Source organism: Chelonus insularis, unplaced genomic scaffold, assembly GCF_013357705.1.
Source record: "Chelonus insularis isolate UGA/USDA-ARS -01 unplaced genomic scaffold, ASM1335770v1 contig_4_pilon, whole genome shotgun sequence".
NCBI lineage: Eukaryota > Metazoa > Arthropoda > Insecta > Hymenoptera > Braconidae > Chelonus > Chelonus insularis.
This window is the reverse complement of record NW_023276613.1, coordinates 130,017-154,122: the sequence shown is the minus strand read 5'-3', so window position 1 is coordinate 154,122 and position 24,106 is coordinate 130,017. Positions and strand designations below refer to the sequence as shown.

The 24,106-nt window shown below is 30.5% G+C and overlaps 1 protein-coding gene across 3 annotated transcripts in view; it reads right to left on the bottom strand.

Annotated features, from left to right (window-relative positions):
* Positions 1–325: 325 nt before the first annotated feature.
* Positions 326–24,106, bottom strand: part of Task6 (TWIK-related acid-sensitive K[+] channel 6) — a 57,902-nt gene continuing 34,121 nt past the window's right edge. For 2 of the 3 annotated variants that reach the window (XM_035088417.1, XM_035088416.1), the window contains 7 exons: positions 8,211–8,343; positions 7,567–7,733; positions 5,450–5,716; positions 2,953–3,108; positions 2,622–2,797; positions 1,982–2,311; positions 326–1,910 (listed from right to left, as the gene is read on the bottom strand). In XM_035088417.1, coding sequence (XP_034944308.1) covers positions 1,593–1,910; positions 1,982–2,311; positions 2,622–2,797; positions 2,953–3,108; positions 5,450–5,576 — 1,107 coding nt within the window. In that variant the 5' untranslated portion in view covers positions 5,577–5,716; positions 7,567–7,733; positions 8,211–8,343 and the 3' untranslated portion in view covers positions 326–1,592. The remainder of the gene's footprint in view (positions 1,911–1,981; positions 2,312–2,621; positions 2,798–2,952; positions 3,109–5,449; positions 5,717–7,566; positions 7,734–8,210; positions 8,344–24,106) is intronic. The other variant, XM_035088418.1, reaches the window with a different exon arrangement.

Here is a 24,106-nt window from a genome sequence, read left to right as displayed (position 1 = left end):
ATCACTAATTGTGTCCCATTTCTAACTAAGCTCCGTCATCCTTTGTCGACGGTGATTAATTATAATTATTAATAATATGCCTAAATATAAGTTTAGGTATGCGAAAATTTTCAAGTATAATCAATACTTTTGTCATCGTCTCTTTTATTTCTTTTAAATTTGTTCAATTATTCATTACGATTCTATAGTTGTTCTATAAAATATTTTAAATCCTAAAATGTCACTTTGGTTTTAATGATAAAGAATATTAATATTAATTGGAATTTTAATTTGATAATAAGAAGAGAAAAAGTGGTGGATTAAACCATTTATAATTATTATTAATTTTCTTTGTTTTTTTTTGTTCATTAAATGCAAATTGAAATATAGTTAAGATGAGGAATATATTAATAAGATTCAAATAAGCAGCTAATATAATCAATAGTACAATAGGTTATTTTTATACAACACTTTAAAAATCATGATATCAGGATATATTTATTTTATCCATTTCATTTACGAAGACCTTGGAATATTTCAAATACATGATTGACCCGTTTCGATAATGACTTTGTTAATTTCTGGTCCAGAAGCAAAGTTTATATATCGTGTGATTGGAATGGTTTATTTTATATTTGTGTGTTAATCTGATTTGTATTTAATGCGCTTCGTCTAGTGAGAAATATTGTAATGAAGTAAATTATTTTATTTCATACTTAGAGTTTAAGAAGTGAAAGAATTCGGAATTTTTTCATCACCACGACAGCGTTACGTGAGTTTTTTTTTTAAAATTAATATTAATTATATATATATATACATCGAGGCACAAAGTCGCCTCAACTCTTAGCATCTAAAACTATTTTGTATTTATATTTCATATATACATACAAATTGCAAAATTCGTTAATTAAAAATTGTCTTTTTTTCTTTGCCTTAAATTTGAACGTCAGATATATTATTTATATATATATTCAATATATTATTTATATATATATAATAATCTGTATGCTTTTGTGAATATTTTGTCACGCTACAGAACACATGATCACTTGTTCGCTATAATTAAAAATTTTTTTTTTCGTTATATTCTTTGTACAAGATTATCAAGATTTCCTTGTAACTATAATATAATGATGAAATGAAAATGAGACATTGGGATCATGAAATATAGGGTCCACGAAATTCCGAGACTTGCGTCTTATAAGGAAAGGAAAAGATGTGGATCGGATTAACGTATATTAATACGTCGAGTATTTTGAGCGAAGAAGTATTTGAAAGTGGTATATAATAGTCTCTGAGGAAGATGTAGGTGAATTTGACGACAATTACACCGTAGCACGAAGGAGATATTTATATATAATGGGTCATCCGATGTATTAACCGTTTACCCAATACTTTAGTTCGTATCACATTTGAATTATATAATAATATTAGTATTATTATTATTAGTAGTATTATTATAGTGTGATGAATAATGAAATAAATATTCAAGTATTCTCGTAGTCTAGAAGGTGGACATGAATTTCTATGTTTTAAAAAGATGCTCGTCGCACCATTTGGTACTGCAGTATTACGTGAGCGAGCGTGGGCAGAGTTTTAACTGATGGGGGTCGTCAGATGCTAGCTCGGTGTTGGTATATTGGTGGCAGTTGCAGAAGCGGCGTAAGAGGTGGTGGAGGACGAATATCATCCCTAAAACTCGAGGCCGGAAACTGCTGCATAGGCAACAGATGCGATATCTTGCCAGGTGAACGACGAACGGTGAATCGTGGTCTTCGTTGTTTCCTGTAGAATCCACTACACCTACAGCTGCAGACAGACGCGTCGTCGTACAAAGATATCGTGTCACCCTGATTGCCCATTTGACCCGACAGTATCGAGCCATTTGCAGTTATCACATCTCCTTCCAATCTCACTGCGCCTTGTGCAGCCTTTAAATGAAATTATTAGTAATATGCTAAATAGGCCATTTAATTAAACGATAGTGATCAAGTGTAAGTACCTGGAGTGCTTCAGCCTCATCTCGCCTCTCGTCTTCCGTGTTCATCGTTACAAATCGTAGAACGAGAAGATTAAGGGATGCTGCTACGATTGCCAATCCAAAGAGAATAAATATCAGAGCGAATATAACGTACTCTGGTTTATTGTCGAGTGCGTTATCCTTTTGGAGGGCGACCATATCGCCGAAGCCAATCGTCGTGAGGGTTATGAAGCAGTAGTAGACGGAGTCAAAGTAGGACCAGCCTTCATATCGTGAAAATGCAGCCGCGCCACCGGTTATCGTTAGACTCGAGAGAAACGTCACAACGAAAATTAAATTTATTTCCGATGCCTAGAACAATTTACATTTTATTAACATTCATTACTCTGGGCGTAGGCCAACATTATATATTGCAAATAACGACAAAGCATTTGCATAAATTCCCTTATCACTCATTACTATTTAACATAACTGTATCTCAGTGATAAAATTTATTATCAGCTCGTATTTTCTGTATCTAATCGACTGCTATATTTTTATGTTATATCACTATTTATTATCATTACATTAACCTCCATTCGCTTTTATCAAATTTTATATTTTACATAAACCTATTAATATCTCAAATATTTATGCTGTTAACCAGATTTATCAGCTTTACCTGAACGTCTTTACAGTTGAGTAGCTGTTTCACTTTGCGTATGACGACGGATGAAAATTTATTTAAGCGCTCTCCTATGCTTTGAAACATGACGAGACCCAAGGGGATGCCGATTATCCCGTAAAACATCGTGAACAGCTTTCCGCCTATCGTATTTGGCGTCGAGTGCCCGTAACCTGATAATGAAAATTAACTTTGATCAGCACAAATAAGAATAATATATTTTTCTCACTCACACTTTTACAATAATAATCCGTCATATTTATGTATGACGAATAATTTTGCATAATTAGCAGAGGAAAAATAAATAAATGTTTAAATTTATACCGACCGATAGTAGTGAGGACCGTGATGGCATAGTAAAATGCTCCTGCAAATTTCCACTGTTGTCCAGCTTTATGCGGCTCCGACTTCAGCACGACAGTTTCCATGATCTTGAAGTCGTCCTCGCTTATATTATATTTGCGTATGACCATTTTCTCGATGGCTAAATAGTTTAAATCATCATTAGTTCATATTATTTATTTTTCATTTATTAAAATAATTAAAATTATCCAAGCCTGAAAATTTTTTAAAAATATTTTTTTATTGATATTTTTATTTAACAGTAAATTAATTTTTTTTTTAATAATTTTTGTTAATTCGTGTTATTGAAAGAAATAATAAAATAAATAAAAGTAAAAATGTATTTTTGATTGATTGAGAAAATAGTAATTTTAAATCAAAATTAATGAAAGAAAAGTTGAAATGATTTATTCGTGTATTAAATTAAACTGTCTTACAGAGTTTTACCTTCGTGATGAAATAATATTAAATGTTTTTATTATTAAAAATAAAAAAGTTCAAAAGTGCATCTGTCTCAAGTCCCTAGGGATGAATATACCTCAGTCTAGAAGAGGTCACATTTCCATTGCATACCTTGCAAAATGTGCTCAAGCAGAATCACAAGGAAAGAAAAATCTTTTACGATTGTTCAAGATGTTATTTTTAGTTAAACGTATAAAAGAGATGTTACATGATAAAATAAAAAAAAGTTTAAAAATTTTTACAAGCTTGGATAATTATTAAAAAATAACTTTTTTGAAATATGGTAATTAGAGTAATAAATTTCTTATCTAATCATACTTGATTTAGAATAATATTTTTGACCTAGTTTGAAAAACAGTTTAAAAATTCAAACTGGAGGGAATTTATCCCAAAGTAGTAATTTGAAAACCGCTTTAGTACAGGGGTGGTGACGTACAAGAATAGAGATTTGACCACGTGACAAACCAACACGTGACGTTGACGTTATCAGGATTTCCACATTCAATTTTATTAATGAAAATTCGTGTTAAAACTTAAATTTCAATTTAACTTTAAACCGATAGTTGAAATTATTTTTTAGCAAAAACATTTTATTTGAATTGCAGATTCGCTCACTATAAAAATAAACGATGTGACAGACTAAAGTGAAACGTCAGTACATATAAAGATCACTACTATTTCAACAATAAAATGTAAGTATTTTTTGTAATTTATATTTTCAAGTAATACAATTTTTTTTTTAAATTTCATATGCACCCTATCTCGTTTCAATCTTCATTTTATATCAGATTTCTTCAAGTTGATTATTTGAAGTGTCAAGAATTTTCGACAATTGTCTTAGATATATTTTCATATTATATAAAAAGGGTATTTATTAGAATAGATCTTTATTAAACATAACAATATCAATCTACGAAATTGAATTCAGACAATTGAAATAAACGTATTTGCATAAAGTACTGGATTTTTTTTATTGTAACTCTCTTATTACATTTTTACGTTGATGGTACATAGAGAAAAGAGTATCAGACATGTCCTGATAAAGTATAGGATATATTCGGGTATTGCTAAAGAAAACTGTGGATTGTATTAAATGGTCCTTGATATATTACTTTTTCTTCGATTATAAATGAATAAAAATTAGCATTTCAAAATAATACAGAAACGAAAGAATTGGTATTATTCTAATTTGATAGAAATGATACTTTTATGAACGAAATTCATTAAGTAAAAAATTGATGAACGACTTCATATGTAGATGATCGTGCTAGAATTATTGCTGAATTGTTATTCCCATATATTGAGGGAAATTCTCAATTTCTATTTACTAATAAGGTGATTAATTATAATAGAAATGTTTTTTCATGAGTCAAATAATTTATCATTATTTTTAAATTTTATTTGAATAATAATATTAGTCAAAATTCATATTTTTGTTTAAAAAATTTTTCATCTTATTTGAAGAAACATTTTTCTTGATTATCATTTTGTTAATAATAAAGAAATCTCTTTATCTTGAAAACTTATCTGATTAATACCGTTTAGGAATCTAAAGATAACACTTTGAATAATTATTCTTAAACTGGCTTCTAAATTTTTTTGCAGTATCACAGTTAATTGAATATAAAGTTTTGTAATTAATACAAATTTTTTTCCATCAACAACTAAAACTAACAATAGAAACCAAATTCAATTATATCAAACAGTTTAGCTATTAATACAAAAAACTGTTAAGTGAAATTTAAAAAGTTGCTCTTGTTAAACCATTACATTATCTACTAAGGGAAAACAATATAACTGTTGTAAAATCTATTACTATAACTTATAGTTCCTATTTCCGCATAGAACAAGAAATACTTTGGTACTTGAATAGCAATTATTCAAATGCTAGCAAATGTAGAACTAATTTAATGCACAGCACAGGAATCATTTCTATTCCCTTTTCTCCGTGTATTGAAATTATAATACAAAGCTTGTATGGTAATAAGGTAAAAGCTGTGCTGAATATAATTAATACACACCATCCAACGCTTCTTTGCGCCGTTTCTCCGTCTCGGACTCGAGGACGTCAAATACTGCAGCGCCAACGAGGAGGTAGGTGAACGTGCAGACGATCAACGATAGGGTCCGGACGTTTTGCTTCTTCATTCTCTAGTGAGCCACATGCTCACTAGCAGGGCCTCGGCCCTAACTACTCGCATCGCTCAGTACGATACGCGGTTTATTTCTAGGCCCATTAGGAGCCCTTTTTTCTTCCTTACACTTCTAAAATTTGAACCAAAATGCAACTGAAAGTGAAACAGAAAAACATTCATTGTACATGGAAACAAATTTATTGTATTGATTTAGAGAAAAATGGCCAAATATGGAATAGTATTCTCTATACAGAATATTACAAAAATATTTCATTTGATCATTAACAACGAAATTTCAAATAATCGTAATGAAATATTTCTTCGAAATTACGAATATTTCAATAAAATCATTTTATTTAATCAAATGAATAAAATGTCATTTGTTTTTAAACTTTTTGTAACATTGAAACAAATGAAAAACTGTGTTTTTTATAACAATATTATTGGAACGAATAAAATATTATTTTGAAAATAATTCAAGTTCCTTTTATTGATTAAATAAAAAATTCTTTCATTTGAGGAAATTTTTTCTTCAGTGTATGGAAAAAATGTTCTTGATAATTGTAACATTATTTAAAAATGTTTTTATCTAACATTGAATTTTTTAGTTCTTCTAAAAGAGAGAGAGAGAGAATTTGTAATTTTTTTTCCAATACACGGTAGCTTGTCGCTTCGGGTAGAAAAATGACAATAGCAATTATTTAATCAAGATATATTACAATTCTTTCTTGTAAAGTTTTTATAATGAATCAAAATTGTCAACTATACAAGAAAAAAAAAATATTAAAATTCTAGAGTATATCAGAATTTTTACAAAAAAAAATTCTAATGTATGCTAATTAAAGAATTGCTTACTGCTTTTTTTACCTGAAGCGACAAGCTACCATATATTAGAGTAAAAATTATAATTCTTCTCTTTCCGTGAAAGTAAATTAATAACTTACGAAATCTTGCAATAAAATAATTACTCACAAAAACTCAAAATTCGATGTTGAAGAGATATATTTTTATTTCTGTTTCAAAATGTAGGGGGATACAAGACAAAACGGCTTTTTGGATTTTAAAATGACTCATACATATGATCATTTAAATGAGCGATATTCGAAGCATATTTTCAAATTAATGTTATCTTTCGTATTAATAGCTTTAGAGGATCCGTTTTGTCTCACTAAGTTATCAATAATCGAAAAAGCTGTATGCCCCGTATTTCTTTACAATTTTTATTTTTTTATTCTGTTAAGAAATAGAATTCTTTCTGTGTATAATAAAAAGAACCATACTCTCTATTAATGAATCAGTAAATAATTATTTAATGTCTGAGCCATCATTGTGTAAGGTAACTAATGTTAGCTCAGTCGTGGGAACTAACTAGATGATAATACCAATTCAGTACCCTTGATTATATATTTCTTTGAACAAAATTTATTAATTTTGATGAAATGATAACATTGTTTTACTAAAGTATTAAATAAAATTTCTATAAAATTATTTTGTTGTTTGTCTAACAATTCATCTATCAACCTTATCATTGATCATTATAACCAATAGATCACTAAGGGTCTAAGTTCAATTGAACTAAATTTTACAATTGTTTTTTTTCTAGATATAATCAAATATCCCTAAATGAAAAAAACGGTTTTGTTTTTATTAAAAATATATGTTTTGATTATTTGAATGAAAATATTTTTTCTACGGTATAATGGAATTGAGAATTAAATTGATGATTTGTTTTATTTTTTGAAAGCTATAAAAATGTGTCTAACTGATTTCAAAATATATATTGCATCAAAAACCTTTTGATAAATGAAAATATAATATTTACTTTTATTAATAAAAGCTTTACTTCATTTTCCCGGAAACACAATAATTTTTTAATATTGGAAAATAGAATTAAAAAAAAACTTCTTTTAATCAATAAAAATAAATAGATCGTGTCAGAATAATAAATAATAGCAGTATTATTTCCCATAAGACTTGGTTTTGCCCTGTTGTTCCATACATACCTTACTTCTCTTTTGTATTCTCAGTTTATTTTTTATCTTCTCTTGGACGTTTGCTGGTCTACAACTCTCGTCTGTCTTGTGTACTCGCTACAGTACTATTTTATGTCGCCACATCCTTAATAAACTCTTTTCGTTCCTTGCACCTCTGACAAGTTGCCTTCGTTTCTCTAAAATCAAAGAGTATCTCGGGACATTCTCGTGATATGCATTAATGTCAGTTATTATGATAAAAATGGGAAACAAAAACCAATGGGAATCGATTTGTCGCTTGTAATAAAAAGCTCTCGAAAAAGAAGGTTGAAAAACCAAAGGGAATTGGTGGGCGGAAGAGATACGAAGTCGAGACGACAAGAATGAGGATTTTGTGCTTGAAATAAACGGATCCGTGACTTTTTTCGCTTACCTGTAACCTCTTTCCATTCTGTATACGATAAGAAAATGGTCATAGGAAGGAACAAAAAAAGAATAAAAACCCCAAACTGGGCTTTCATTTTGCACAACTCATTTCGAATTCCAATGATGTGACCCAAAAAATTTGTAGTAAGCCAACGTAACAATAAATACAATAATATTTATAATGGTGGCATTGAATCATAGTTCAAAGAGCAAGAATGAATGGAAATAGGCTGTATACTAATTCTCACCTACAGTCCTTTTTGTGTTTTCCTTTGTATAGAACAAAGGCTCGAGCGAAACGATATAGCAGTGCTTCCGCTCTTTCCAACGCCACGTCGACGCCATTCCTTGGCTTAGCGTGCCACGTTTCTATTCTGGAAGCTGAAAACGAAGAGAAAAATGTATTAAGATAATGAATAAATACTTGGGAAGAAAGAAATGTGATCGATAGAATTATGGAGATGAAGGAGCTTGGACTAAATTGTTGAATCGATTTGTGTTCTCTGGTCGCTTTATCATTCTCTATACCTCCGGAAAACGTCGTCTTCCTTTGGCTCATGTGATGTATTCTCTAGTGTGAATTCTCAATAAGTGTTTTGTCCGTTAGACCTGAAAGCAATTTCATCTAGACAAATCGACGAGAAGTTTCTATCGTTCGTATATATTATTGCATTCAATATCAAGTATGAGAGTGCACATAAATATTATGCAAATATTTTTATTTTTGCTTTTCATAAAAATGTAATGCCGGTGTATTTTAATACGAGCCCCAGTACAGACATTAGGCTGCATCTCTCGATATGACTGGTCGAAGTGGTATGAAAATACGTATTTGAGAGTTTCAGATGCTTAAGATGGCGAAATTTTGAAAACTCCTAGAGCTTTACAATCCTGATATCCTTGTTGGAAAATCTGAACATTTTTCCATAGTATTTATAAAGAAGGTATGTGAATATCGAGAAGGATTTTATGTTTTCTTTTCTCTTTTTCAAAAAACTTCTTCTTTCACTTCAAATTTTTTTACTTACAAAAAGTGCTAAAGTTTGAGAGAAGCTCATGTGTCTGGTAAAGCTTCTACAATTTTTTAAAACACAATCAAGGTGAAAAGATGAAAAGATGTTGGAAGAAACATAAAATTTTCATTTGGACTTTTGAAAATATTTATATATTAATTCATGAATTTTTTGTTTATGTATTCATTTCATCCTCCATTTATCTTTTGCTTCGTTTAGGTAATTTTTGCCTTTTCGCCATGACATATTGACGCTCATTTAGACTAAAGTGGCTACTTCGAGGTTCAGTGCTTTCTGTAGCAAACTTTTTCGTTTCAACTTTATGTCATGATATCATACTTCAGACCTAAATATGAAATTTTTTGCTTCTTTTTCTATTCTATTATATGTGACGACGACGACGACAAGAATTCGTTATGCGTAAGCCATTGTGGCGTTCAGAGATTAAAGTGGATTTCACACAAAACGAGGGAACGAAACTGAATGCATGAGGTGAGGAATAAAAAAATATATATAATGCACCCTGAATAGCTCATGTGCGAAATATCCTGAACATAAATCCCTCTATATCCTCTCAGAAGGATTCCGTAGAAAGTAAATAATTTATGTAAAATTATATTACACTTGAAACTCGACATTTTTGAGTTTCCAACTAAAATTCCATATCCATTTTATGATTTACATCTGAACAAAATCAAATTCATTTTATAATAAATACTTCAATATTCTTCAATCATCCTGTAACTTTAATTTCTTATTTTTAATATAACAAGAAAAAATTTCAATAAAAAAGTAAATGAAATGTCTCAAGTAATTTCTTTCCTTACAAAATAAAATAAGTGATTCTTGATCTATAAGTTAAACTAATCCTTGCTTATTTTTAGGACAAAAATATAAAGAAGTAAGTGTAGTAAAACACACATACACATGGACGAAAAGTTTGCCGATGAATTCAATCCTCTACACTTGACTCAACTTGTGAGATATGGGTTTTCATGTGGTAAAGAAGGCCCGGAGTAAATGTAGACGACAAGGTTGATCCTTAGGAAATGAGGAAATAAAATGACGGATGCCGAAGAAGAAGAAAAAAAGGAGTAATTGAAGTCGATTGGATGACGATGAACAGAGGAAGTAAGTGAAGATAGTAACTAATGGATGAGTCTAACTCAGTTGGTAGATTTTCCTTTCTCTGCTTTCACCTATTGTCTCAAGAAGAAGGTATTATATAGTTGCAATTGTCAGAAACCGGAGCGATATTATACGATGAGACCATCACAGATTCAATAATACTTAGGCATTGCCTTGTGATGCTTTATTCACCATTATTGTTTGCTCTCAATGGCTGCGATGTTTGTATTCAATCAGATTTGATCGTTTCATTTACTGGAAATTATTATTTAACCGGTTATCAAAATAGCAAATTAAAAACAAAAATTAGTGTTAATTCCATATAAGCTGATGGGGCTCATGAATAGAGAATTTAATGTCTACTCATCCGGCTATTTATCACGTTTTATTTCATGAAACCAAGTCTCGGAACCGAACATTTATCTCTTCTCGTCTATCCTCTCCACGCTTCTCCCTCTTTAGGTCAAGACTTCCGGGTATATCCTTCGTGGATTCATGGAATGAGTTCAAGCTCATCGTCCGGATATTTCGTGTAGTTCGCAGAAGCTTTAGGCATGAGACCTACCGTAAGTCGGAGCGAGAAATTTTCCTCGACCGATAGATCGAAAATGTGTATAGAAGCTGGTCGTGTTGAAATAAAAATAAACTGGAATTGTCAGACATTTGAGAAGGACAATGATCTCAAGAATCTTCGATAACCAGGAAAACATTTCCATTGAGATCGGAAACATCAGAGGGAAAATAAGATAGTGTGTTTGTACTGACAGCTTTCACTTATACAAAATATATTATAGTGAGGGAAGGAGAAAAAAGAAGATGAATAAATTGTATGGAGATAATTTTTTTTTTTGGGTGAAAGTGAAAAAAAAATTCCGGATGATTAATTGATATGCACGGAAATTATTTAGAGTATAGGGAAGAAAAAGTAGAGGAGGCTTAGTAAAATAGTCCAGCATTGTTGTGTTATATAGCGCGAGGAGATGATTCTCTTTCGTTTGACGTCAAGAGTGAGTAATGGTTCTATATATGTACGTATATTATTTATACATAAATATAGTTATACACATGTAGGTGAAATGAGAGAAAAATAGAGACGTGCCAAACCATCTGGCACTGCTCTTGGGCATGAGGATTCGTAATAATTCCTCAGTTTTTTATGAAACTAAAAAAATGTAAAGAAAAACTCACGGGTGTCGCGTCGTCCGAGATGAATGAATCGGCGAATTGAGAGTGGATTGAGAGAAGAAGAGAGAGAGAGAAAGCGAGAGGTAGAGACATATCGATTGGAGACGGTGGAACTGCAGAGGAATGATCCGCACAAGAGGACGTGATAGATTGCCTCGGTCTAGAGGATGAAAATGAAAATTTTTCTGCAACGATTTATATCAGCCTCTCCATCTCTATCATTTGTGAACACGTCGTTCTTGATGGATATCGTGAAAACGTCATAGCGAACAATATATAGATACAGGTACATAGGCTTATTAATTTGTAACAACGCTGTGAATTAAATTCACTAGTATAAAAGGAAAAAGTTTCAATGAGAAAATACTACTCTAATACCAGGTATGCTACAATCTTCTTTGTTACTTTAACAAAGTAGTTAATTAATAATACTTGAACTAACTCTTGTGGTATGTTATCATTATTAAAATTATTATCGTTATTATTAAGGATTTTTATAAAAAAGAAAAATAAAAATAACATCATTTACCAATAGCATCTAGTTGTTCTTGACATACACTACATCGACCACTAAACAATTTTCGTAAAAAGCCCCTCGGGTTCATGAATTTTCGTCAGTAATTCACACAACCTAAGCTAAGTGAGTTTGAAACTCTAACGAGCTCTGATTATGTACCACACTTTTTTTCTCTTACAGCATGAGTTGAGGAATTTTTACCTCGTGAAATTAAAATGAGTCAAAATTTCGTTTTTACTTTAGATGTTTACATAAAAAAATCTAAATGAGTTTGTTTTATCAAAACAGGGAACTTTAAAAAAGAGATATGTGAAACTAAGTATCAGTAGATGTGGAAAAAACTGCTAAAAAGTAAACTTTCTGGCAGCTTTACTCAATCAAAGTAATTCAAAAGCTTGGGCTAGAGCAGTTGAATTGTCGGACAGATAATCAGGATAAAAAAGGTAGCAATAAAAAATTTGTAAAAAGTTTACAGTGAAGGAAGTAATAAGTAAGTTTGTCAGGTGTGCCAGTATCGTTAACTACCCTTGGAGAATCTTATTTTTTTCTCCAAACAATTCATCGAAGAATGAGGAGAAAAATAAGGAGAGAGGAAGGAAGGAAGGAAAGAAAAAGAAATGGGGACCGACATGGCCTGAGGCACACGATTGTTACGTCATTCCTCGTTGTGTATTTTTTCTCAGTATTAAACTCTGTAGTTTCTTACCTCCTATTAACAGGACCAATGGAGAAAAAAAGCAAAAAAAATATCAAGTTCTATTGAGAGTAAATTTAGCACATACAATGTATGTATGAATTTTAGATAATAGATAATATGGTGTCATCGTTCGTGTGGACTCAAGGAACATATCTATATTGTCCAAGTGTAGGTCAGACTCTTGTTCGTGTTCTTGTATAACCGGAAGAAACATACGCTTCGACTCATGCATACATTTATGACGTACCACACCGACGATAGTATCTACACTTCCACATTTACTCCAATAACATGTAAGCACGAGTGGTGTTCATCAGCCCTTAATGGCACCTGAGCTTCGAGAATTGTTACAACTCCTTCGGGGAGATGAAATAATATGTTTTTTCATTTTCTCTGTAATTTCCTTTTGTAGTATTACTGCGTTATTTTTGTCCATTTTGTAATATTTATTTTTTTTTTTTAACTACGTGTTGCAGCAAAAATGACATTTTGGTCATGGTATGGCAATGTGTTGTAATTCAAAGCCTTTACGACTTTGATACTGACTAGTTGTTTGTGTATGCGACCAGTTGCTAGCGTAATCCAATCTATTTCAACCGATTTTACGATAGATGCTCAAACCACGCTGATCGTTGTGTGAGATTGAAGTTACCCTCAGGCTAGTCTGCCAGGTATCATTTACTCACTGCAACTAAACAGATTTCTAAAGTTTCTCCGTGTACTTATACATACTCGAATAAATTTGCACATTATGCACTTGGAGCTTTTAGTACTCTCAGGGATGTGAAGAAGAGGTTGGAATGCAGGTTAGAGGTCTTGTGGAAAACATAATGACTATGCTACAAATTCACCATATCCTAAACTTTAAGCAAATAGCGTGCAATTTAAAAAAGTTTACTCTTTTACGAGGTTTATCATTTTTCATCATCGTCAAATATTCATTATTATCTGACGTAAATTAGGGAGCATTATTTTGAAATATGAATTATCACTGATGCAGCAGAACCGGAAATTCAAACAGGCAATTCTGCAATGCAGTTACTCTTCACCCCTACCATGATGTTCACTGCGTGTTTGTTTTGTCTCTCTCTTCTTTCTGGTGCTTCGGTGATGTCGCTCTAGGCAGTCTATTTCATCGTATTCTCTTAGGCCACTTGAATATGCCAACTTATTAAACTATTTCAATTATATCCACGGTCAGAGGGTTCTCATTTGCAAGCCATCTGCCCTATGCCATGAGGCAATACTCTCTCCTTCCCTTTAGAATTCAGTTGACTGAACTGAGTACGCCAAAGCCAGGTGGAATGAGGGGGAGAATGGTAGTGTAGGAAATCACCAAATTTTGTTAGTTCTCCCTCACTTTATTGACGCTTGGATCGTTTCCAAAACTTATCGTCCAACTGGCGGAATGCCGCGTGTACGGTCGTAACGGGCTACAACGTCCGATTAATTACTTTACATCACGGCTCGTGACTATTAACTATATTTCTATGTCTGACTCTGATAGACACTTCTAATCTCTGTGGACGTGTTGTCATTACTTTGATTATTATACGCTACATTGACTGTATATGGAAAGCAGAGTGAAGATGTTTTATCATTTTTATTTTATGCACTCCATTTGAAAATTCTCCATTGCCTTTTTACTTGAAAAAATATACCAAAATGCAAAACTTTCTAAATTTTTCTTCAAAATTAAAATTTATCTCTACACTCTGACTCCAAATATATCTTCACAAGCTCAAAACATATTTTTCAAATAAATTCTCATGTCAAAATTTATAAAAGGTATAATTTAGCAGTATAACATCAATTGTTTTCTGTGTTTTTTTATTCTTCAAGTGGAAATGATGATCGTTAATTATAAATTTCAAGATATGTTCATAAAAATCAAATCACAATTGTAAATTGAATCAGTGACAATTGATAAAGACTAAATTCAATTCAATTTTCCTGCTGGTTCAATTTATTTGTAATAAATAATTCATTGAAATCCATATTTTATATCAGTTGGTATTCCATGACAGTCTGTTTTTGTAAATCAAATAGAAAAATCACGAGAACATGTACAAGCTTGTAAAACTGTCTTTTTTGTCAATAAAGCTATCAATTAGTAATATTTTATTTGGAATTTTAAATGAATTTCAATATTTTAAACATAAAAATAATAATGAAAATATCACTTTCCATTAATTACAGATTTATCCACAAAAAAAAACCAGATCATTTTTTATCCTGAAGACAAAAAATTAATTAAAGAATGAATTTCTTTCCGGACAAAAAAGAAATAATTTCAAAGTATAATATAAGTGCATTGGTAGCATAATTAGCCCAAGAAATTATACTCAATTTGCTTGAAAATATTTCCATTTAACTTCACTTAATTTACATTTCATCATGAGGAGTTTAGACAAGTTACAAACTCTCTCTTGTATTCCACCAGCATTTCCATTTCTTTCTTTTTATTTCTCCACCACACGTTTTTCTCGTGTAAATGTAATTTTTCGTGGTTTATATACGCAAAGATTTAATGCGTTACACCATTAGCCGACGAAATCCGGTGAGACAGTGTTATAGCAGTGGTCTTTTTTTCTCTTGATTGCTCTCTCCTTCTTACGTTATCATACACCCGACTGCACTCTAGGTTTCCTTTACTCGAGAGACGACTTTTAACCTCACTCTTTCACCTTTTCTCTTTCATTTCTCATCCTCATTTTCTTACTCGGTTTAAATCGAACTTACAACCACATTCAAAGCCACTCACAGTCACATTTGTCTTATCCGTTTCTCTTTAACTTGAAAATTTTCCCTGTGATCTTTGTTTTCGTCTTTGCTATTTCACTTAGATATTTTATCTTTTTCGAACTTGCCCGACATCTTAAACATTTAAAAGAAAGTACTTTTCTAAATAGTCATCCTGGATTACCTCGGTAGCCACGCATGAAATTACGATTCTCCAACTACAACATTAAAACTTTTCATTCAACTACTTAATAAATTGAATTTTTTTTCTTTTAATTATTTTCATTTTTCTCGTCTCTCTGTTTCCAACACCATAACAAACTTGGCAAATATTTTATCTCGAGATAAAAAAAAATAGATAAATCTATTTTAGGTAGATATATAGACGAGTTATATTGACTGCAACAACAGACATTGGCAATCTTGTGAGAAACGGGAGTAAGGCGTACAGATGCTTCTTATTGTGCCGCAGATGCTTTCTCTTCGCTCTTCGAAATCTATAGAGAAACTCGGTAGAAATCAAGAGAAAAATTTGGACTGAAGTTACAGAAATCGATTTATATTATGAGCGAACACGTGAAAGAATAGACTGACATAAATCAATTTTCGTATTCTATTCACTGATATCCATCTCGCTTATTTTTAAAGTACGCCAATAGGTGTAGAGATGGATGAAGCATGGGAATAAAGTCGAAGAAGAAGGTATACAGTTTTTACACGTCAAGTTACTTAAGTGATTGGCGAAAAAAGTAAAGCTTCTTAAATTTAAGTTCATGAATTTTTTACATACTTCAATAGACAATCTTACTGAAAAATCAATCGACGTTTTGTTAAAATTCTATCGAAAAGTTAGCCCATCAAAATTAAAGGATAAAGGAACTAAAAAATGTATTAAAAATTTTTTTTTACTCTTTTTCAGAAAAAAGTCCTTAGGAAAGTTTAAAGAAGAAAAGTTTTAACCAAATAAAATATTAGATGAGCATGTCCACAAGTTGCAAATATCAACAACAAAAATGATGACATGCTTGTATACGCAACAGACTTGACGATGGAGAAATGATACGTTGCCGATGCATTTTTCATGCAGGCTACGATCAACTTGGTGGACGACGAGGAAAATAATATACGAAAGTACGTTAGGTTGATAACCGACGGCGATTCTTTCTACTGTAGTTTCAAGAGCGTAGTATATACGATAGAATGTGCCTGTCACGTATCTTTTTTTGTACTATTTTTTTTGCTGTCGAGACAACTCACGCATTCATGTTACGTAATAAAACTTGTCTACGCATACATTTTTTCATTTAATTCCGAGATGATCCGATGTCATTCTATAAAACGAACAGCATATATGTATGCATGTATACATTCTTGATACAATGATACACCTTTTAAATAATTCAAATCAATACATTGACTAAAACTGTAGAATAAGCTCTGTATTTACATTTTTTAATTATAAACAATGATGAAGTAAATTGAAATAGTGAACACACATAATGAAAATATGGTTGTAATGAACGTTAAATATACCATTTTAAAACAAATATTGTTGTTGGAAAGATAATTAATTAATACAAAAGTTTCGCAGGAATCAATATTCCAATTGAGAGATTTATTTTAAGTTTCCATTTGCCATATTATTATTATAAATTCAAATTTTTGTCATTACTTTCCAAAAATATTAGAATTGAATGCAATTACTTATAATTTTTAATTACACTTTTTTATTGAAATTTTTTACAAATATCTATTTTTAAAAAAAAATGGAATATTAATTGATTTCGAACATTCTCCCGGAAATTGAATTGTTAGTTTAATTAAGAATATGGTAAAATTTAGAAGTTAAGAGATTTTAAATTAAACATGACAATATTGTCTGTGAATCTAAAATAAAACTGTCAATAATTACAGTTTGAAAAGTTTGAAAGTTATCTCGAATATTAATATTAATAATATCTAAGTAAGAAATTATTTTGAAGAAAATCAAAATTTTTTACTAATTGTGATGATCAACAAAATTTTTTATTTGTTTGATCATGATAGAAGGTATCGAAATGTATAAAATTTTGAAGTATTTTAAATAAATTGACACATCTTATCACTACATGACTATTTAAAATCAATATACATCTAAAATAAATACCAATCACTGAAATATTTACACTAATTTTACTGAAAAAACAACATGGAATATTTTTATAAGTTATGTGCATTTAAAAAAAAAAAACAACAAAATACAGATGGCTTGTTAATAGATCGAATTACCCTGAAGGGTTTGAAAATTGATTTAAAAATATAAAAAATTTACAAACAAAAAAAAAATGAATAACGTTAGATTCATATTCACTTCCGCATCATTTTTCACAACCTGTTAATCGAAATTCATTTTAGTTGAATATAAAAAGAAATTTTTTGCTACAAAACAGTAAAAAAAAATAATAAAAACACTCGTTTTTTTTACAGTCAACATCTGTATTACATTGAATACTATCTTTTTGAAATCCTTTGAATTTGTAACCTAAAGCTCCATCGATATTTAACTAAATAAATTTTTAGCTTTGACTACAGCTCCATTTTTATCGTACGGTTGATAAATTAATAAAAAGCGATAAATTAAAAATAACTGCAAAAAATCTTTCAAAAACATATGAAAATAAATATCTTTCCCTTGCTACAGCAATCCAACCCTTAAATAACTCGAGTCAATACATAAATATTTTTAATCTCAATATAAATAGCCAAGTTTTTATTGTACACACATACGTAAACATAATAAATATCCAATAATGCTTTTCGTCGTTCAAAATTATCATCTACGACGAACAACTTTTTGTTTGCGTTTAATTTCAAATGATAAATATTTGTCTTGAGAGAATAAAGTAAGAAATTGATAAAATTCGTTATTTCTCGCGACGTAGTTCGATCGTTTTTAGTTTATATAAAGATTTCCTATTAAATTATACCTTCCATCGTATTTCTATTCTGAGAATAGACTTTACTTGTAAGAGTCGCGGTTGCTCCAAGTGCTTAAAAATTTATATGAGAAGGAATCTTACGATTTATTTCTCTCACTTTTCTACAATCTCTCAGGGAAAATCAATCCTTTTTATTTGTACAAATTAATTTTAGAAATATATCAATATAAATAATATTTAATATCTCTTTTAAACGAGTCATTATTTAAAATCTATTTATTTTACACATCGACCCAAAATCCCTCGACTGAGCATTCACAAGTGTCCAGGAGATAAAGTGCACGATAGTGTATTGGAAAAATGTAAAGAAAAAGATCAAAATGGAGAATATCGACTTTTGAGATTTACAACTGACGATACCCGTCGTCGTTATATATACTAAAAGAGGACGTCCTTGACCAACATGAAGATAATGGGAGCTACTAAGGATCGCAATGACGTCAGTAGAAGCATCGTAAAAAATACGCAGGATGAAACATCGAAAGAAAGGTAAGTCATTTTTTGCTTGAACAAGATAGTTTAGAGAAAGAGAATAGGAGTCTTTAAAATAAAATAAGAAAACGTTTAGAAAAAAAAAATAAAAAACAGCATTGCCTTATAAACGAGAAAGAAACTGTCGAGAGCTTCTCCTAATTGCAATTGGAGAGTACCTTGTCCCATCACCGAGAGAAAATGTCCAGTGAAAAATAACCAGAGTCGCCTTGTCTTTCTCTTCGTTACTTACTTCTTCGTCATTACTGAAAGCCGAGAACGCGACTCCCTATATACAACAGCTAAATTACGTCCGAAAACGATTTGAAGCACGGCTATAATTACTGTTATACAGATAAAGCGACGAAGCAGCGAAACATGAAGTCGAAAAAATATAAAAAATCCTTCATGTCACCATTAATTCTAACTGAAATAGTCAGAGTATTTTTTTTTTTTAAATATCAAAGTGTAAATATCCTAGAGCAAACTGGTTTTATATAGTGATTGATGCATCGGTTATTTGTGATAGGTTTTATAGTTACTATGGAGACGTAAAAGATCGCGAAATCGTAGCTTTTTCTATTTTCTATTATTCCCAATTTCTGTCAACGATATCTAAGATTGATTAAACTACTCAAAGTATTCATTTACAAATAGCTAACACACTTATTTTTTTTTTTTATTTTCCTGCTGCCTCAATGTGAGTAGGGAAAAACGTTCCATGGCTTAGTAGATATCTGGAGAAGAGCTCAGTCACTCTTCCTCTTTCTCCCTCAGTTAAATCGATCAATCTTTCGCTAACGAGTCTCTTGGGAGCGGCGTGATCCTTAAAATTAATCGTTATTCCAATGCGTCTGACTCATGGTCGACTTGGACTACTAGTCTGTTTGGTGCTTCGTTCACTTGTTCACACACCACACGATCAACAGCTTCACTTAGAGGATATATCTCAAGGGTATTTGTACAATTCCATTCAAGGATCAAATTTATCTTTAGAAAATACTACTTGATTGTTTCACCTATAAAACCTTTAATCTCTTTTAGTAACACATGGCAAGATCAAATTTAAACATCACTATAAATTGTCAATGTATTGACCGATCAATAAGTTCATTTATTTTTGTATAAATTATTTATGAACTTGTTATTTTATTTTGTGACTATAAATTGAACATGATAGTATTTAGTTATTTATTTTTTCTATGATGATAAATAATTTTGGAATTTATTACAGCATGAAATATTCATTTACGGATTAATTTAAAATTTAATCAGTAATGTTTTTCAATCAATTATTATTATTATTATTACATTATTGTTATTAATATAGAATTCAGAATTCAGAAATGTGTATGGTGAAATAAACACGATCGATCGTCGTATAAACACAGCCATCGTTTTTACTGCGATTAAATGAAAGATCAGGTAGAGTTAATTTAGCAGAATATTAAGTAACTTGTTATCAATCAGTGATTTACGATCAAGTTTAATTGTCGAAAATCGATAATAATTTGACTTAGTTACTTTCATTTCAATTAGACTTTCAAAAAAATAAAAAAAAAAAGAACTTAAGAATCTCTAAATGATAAAATTTTCAAGTGTCCTAGTTAGTACAGTTTTGGTCAACTTGACCTTTTTAAAAAACTTAAATTGCAATGAAAAAAAATTTTTTTCCTGTGAATCAAGTTTAAATTCCGAGTGTAAATTCACGCTTTTGTCTTTATTACTTTCAATTGAATTCTCGAGTATTTAAGCAAGTAAACTCGAGTACTCTAGACATGTAGAGATGTGACATAGCTGGACATGAGGGATGAATATCTTTTCAGGAAAATATAATTTCCTGTCTGGATTCATTTCAAATACCAATGACAGGGGTAATTGATACACACAGACGTCAAATACACTCGTATCTGTCCAACGAATTTCCGGAATTGCATTGAACGAAAAAGGAAATGTAAATCAGAGCATGAGAATCACGGAAGCTCTGGAACCACATGGGTTTCAACAGGATTTGCTCTCGTTATGTTTAAACGACGTGTGGCTCCAGTGCTACGTATGACGTCATTCAACATTTTTCAATGACATTATACGTCTAGAGAATCGTACACACATGCATCTTCATATGTACCCCTACATATTTATGATGATGCTGAATGATATATATCGTAGATGGTTGAAACTCTTGTGATAATGTTACACATCTAGCCTCCCACAAGGGATCCCCCTTAGGATTACTTAGACTCGTGCGTAAGCTTACGTCGGATTCACAGCTAACTTAGTGATGGGATTCCGTGGTAGCTCGTACGTATAACGAGATTGAGGAGTACGTATGCGGAAGGCCAGTGAATGAGTTTAATCGTGTCCAGCATTAACACGAGATACGGCACGCTGTTCCTATTGTAATCCAACTGACTAAACTAATGTGTAATATATCTTCCTGCTTCTGATTAACGACTACACGGAGAAATCCAACACAAATACATCATAAAGTTTAAGCGAGTTTGAATTATCAGATTTGTTCTTTTTTGGTAAGTCGTAAAATAAGCTGGTGAAATTTTCTGGAATATAGGATAGGTCAGGGAAGATGGAGAAGGATAAAATGACGAGTATAGAATAGGGAGACCACACTCTATACACTAGAAGCATCATAAACTCTCATCGTTGCCTGTCAATAATCCCAATCTACTTTGACGTTTTCCTTTTATCCATCTCTACCCCTTCGCGTTTACTCCCGTGTTCCTTTCAGCTGATACAACGTGCTCGACAGCTCTCTTTTATCCACGCTTTAGCTTCAACGTGAATTTTGATAGTTGATCATTTACCTCACTTAAACTTTCTTTTGAAATATCAAATTTAGATGAAATAAATGCTACCGAAATTTTATCCCAGTACACTATCATTCTGATATATTTTTTTTTTTTTTTGAATATAGGTAAATACACTAGGATATGTCTGGTGTAACTGTATTGGTGTTGTTTTGTTTTACATTGCAAATAAAGTAAATAGTCTAATTAACGATCTCTTCTCTGTGTAGGTAATTTTTTATTTGGTTTATTTAAAAAAATTGTTAATATTAGAGTTGTACATCAGAAGCAAATTCTATTTTCTGGACAAAGTTTTTAATTTTTTTCCCTGGTAACGTCATAACTTTTTATAATTTATGGAATCGACATGAATAAATAAACTTTTTGATGATATTATTCATGGAGTGCTTTGTTATACGTATTTTAATGAATGAATTTTAATGACAGATAATTAAAAACTAAAGCTAATTTTTTTTATAAATATAAAAAAAAATTTCACAGGAAAGGTTTAAAAGTAGCACATTTTGAAACGTCTTTTAAATTGTAGTAAATCATTCTTCAGTAATTAATTCGAAAAAAGCATTTGAAATATATTCACTACTTGAATAAATTAGAGATAATTCACTAAATAAAGGCATTTGAGTAATTACTAAAGGGCTGTATTTCAATGAAAAATGATCAAATTTTGATAAATGAAAGCTCTTTTTAAAGCTCATTATCTCCTTATTTAAAGTCATCTATTAGAAATTCCTCATGATCTTCTGCTGTTTTGTAAAAAAATTTAATTCTTAACTTAAAAGTAGTGTATTTACTTCAACAATTAACAAATTTGTTGGAAACAATTTTACAATATTCATTCAGAAAAGTATTTAAAATGTTTCTCTCACTTTTTTCATAGAAAACATTTTTCCATATGACAAAACTTGTAAAAGGGAACATAAAAAATCCTTTCAAGATTTTCCTTTTATTTTTCATAAAGTTATGAGTGGTGATAAAATATTTCTGATAAGATATTTCTAAAGCAGAGACGATAAGCTTCAAAATGAGCCCTCAATCGTTCAGATTTGATCATTTTTCATCTAACCACAGTATTTCAAAAATTGCTTTCGATTTTTATCTCAAGTAGTATCAAAAATTTATGTTAAATTTTTTTCATCGTTTGTTAGTTTATTATTTTATTTTGTTAAAAATTTTTTAAGTAGCTATTATTGACTTGAATAATATATCCACGTCATATCGAATCACTAATTGGAATATTTACTTTCCTTCAGCATTAACTTTAATTGCTGGAACACAAACACTTATCGACAAAGCTGATATATTTAATTATAAAAATAATCACTCATTATTTACTGGCATCGTTGTGGAAGTTAATGACTATTAATAATTTATGATAAGCTTTTTTCATAAAGAGCACGGAAAAAAACCCTATAATAATGTCGGTTCAATATGAACGATGAAATAGAGGACATTAATATAAATCATTTGACGATTGATGGTAATTTATTGAGAATTCCAATCCATTGTTAGTTTAATGATGAATACACACATATTTGAAACGTTGTAATGTATAATACAATCGGATTTCGCTTGTCAATGCAAGCTTATGATTAAGAAAGCTCCAAAGAATTCCATTCATCGTTTCAAAATTAACATTCCATCCTAAACAATAAATTTTATTGTTTATTGTTTTTTTTTATATTTAATCCAACTAATTATTTTTTCACTCACCTCATTTTTTTGCTACATCGTTTTCTCGTTTAAATTCTTCTCTCTGTATAAAATTTATTATTTAAAAATGCTAGAGTAAAATCTAACTTTAAGTTTTTTTTTCATTTTTTCATTCCTTTTTGTAAGAGTTTTTATCCGATCGTATTGACGTCATTCCTAGTACAGATAATAATTTGAAGAGCAAAAACAGATTTTATTGCACATTAATAATACAGTTAAAGTCTTTCACTATAATATTCTCAAGAAAAGTCAGATTTTTCATCAAACATTCTTTTTTCTTTCTAACTATATGCTACGAATCTACGATGAGCTTACTCACTGTACTCGATACTAAAGCTTACTACAATTCATGAATATGTCAGATGAGATTGCAGGTTCTTTTGCTATGTTTGTTGACAATTTTGTCAATACATTTAAGACATGATTGATAAATTCCTCAAGTAGTGCATTACTATTGCATCATTGCTTCAAAAATAAATGAAAAATGGTTTTGAAAAAATTTAATTCCCATTTTTTTTTTCACGATTCTAAAAAGTGATAATAATTCAATCTTGTCAGTTCCCCATTTGTCACTCTGTATATTCTATCGGACGTAATCGAATAATTAATATAACTCAATAAAGTTATAATCTAAAAAATTTGAATGAAAAAAAAAGAATTGTATCGAACGTATTGAATAGACATAAAGAAGGATGACGCTGTCAATTGAAGATAACTTATATATATATAGAATTCACTTGAATGAGGCCAGAGTAATTAATAATCTTGATAACAAAAAAGCAAAAAATCCTACAGCAACAACGTGATTGTACAAATGGAGAAAAGCAGTTGATATTATTAATGGAGTGATTCAGCGGCATAGAAAAAAAGTAGTGTGG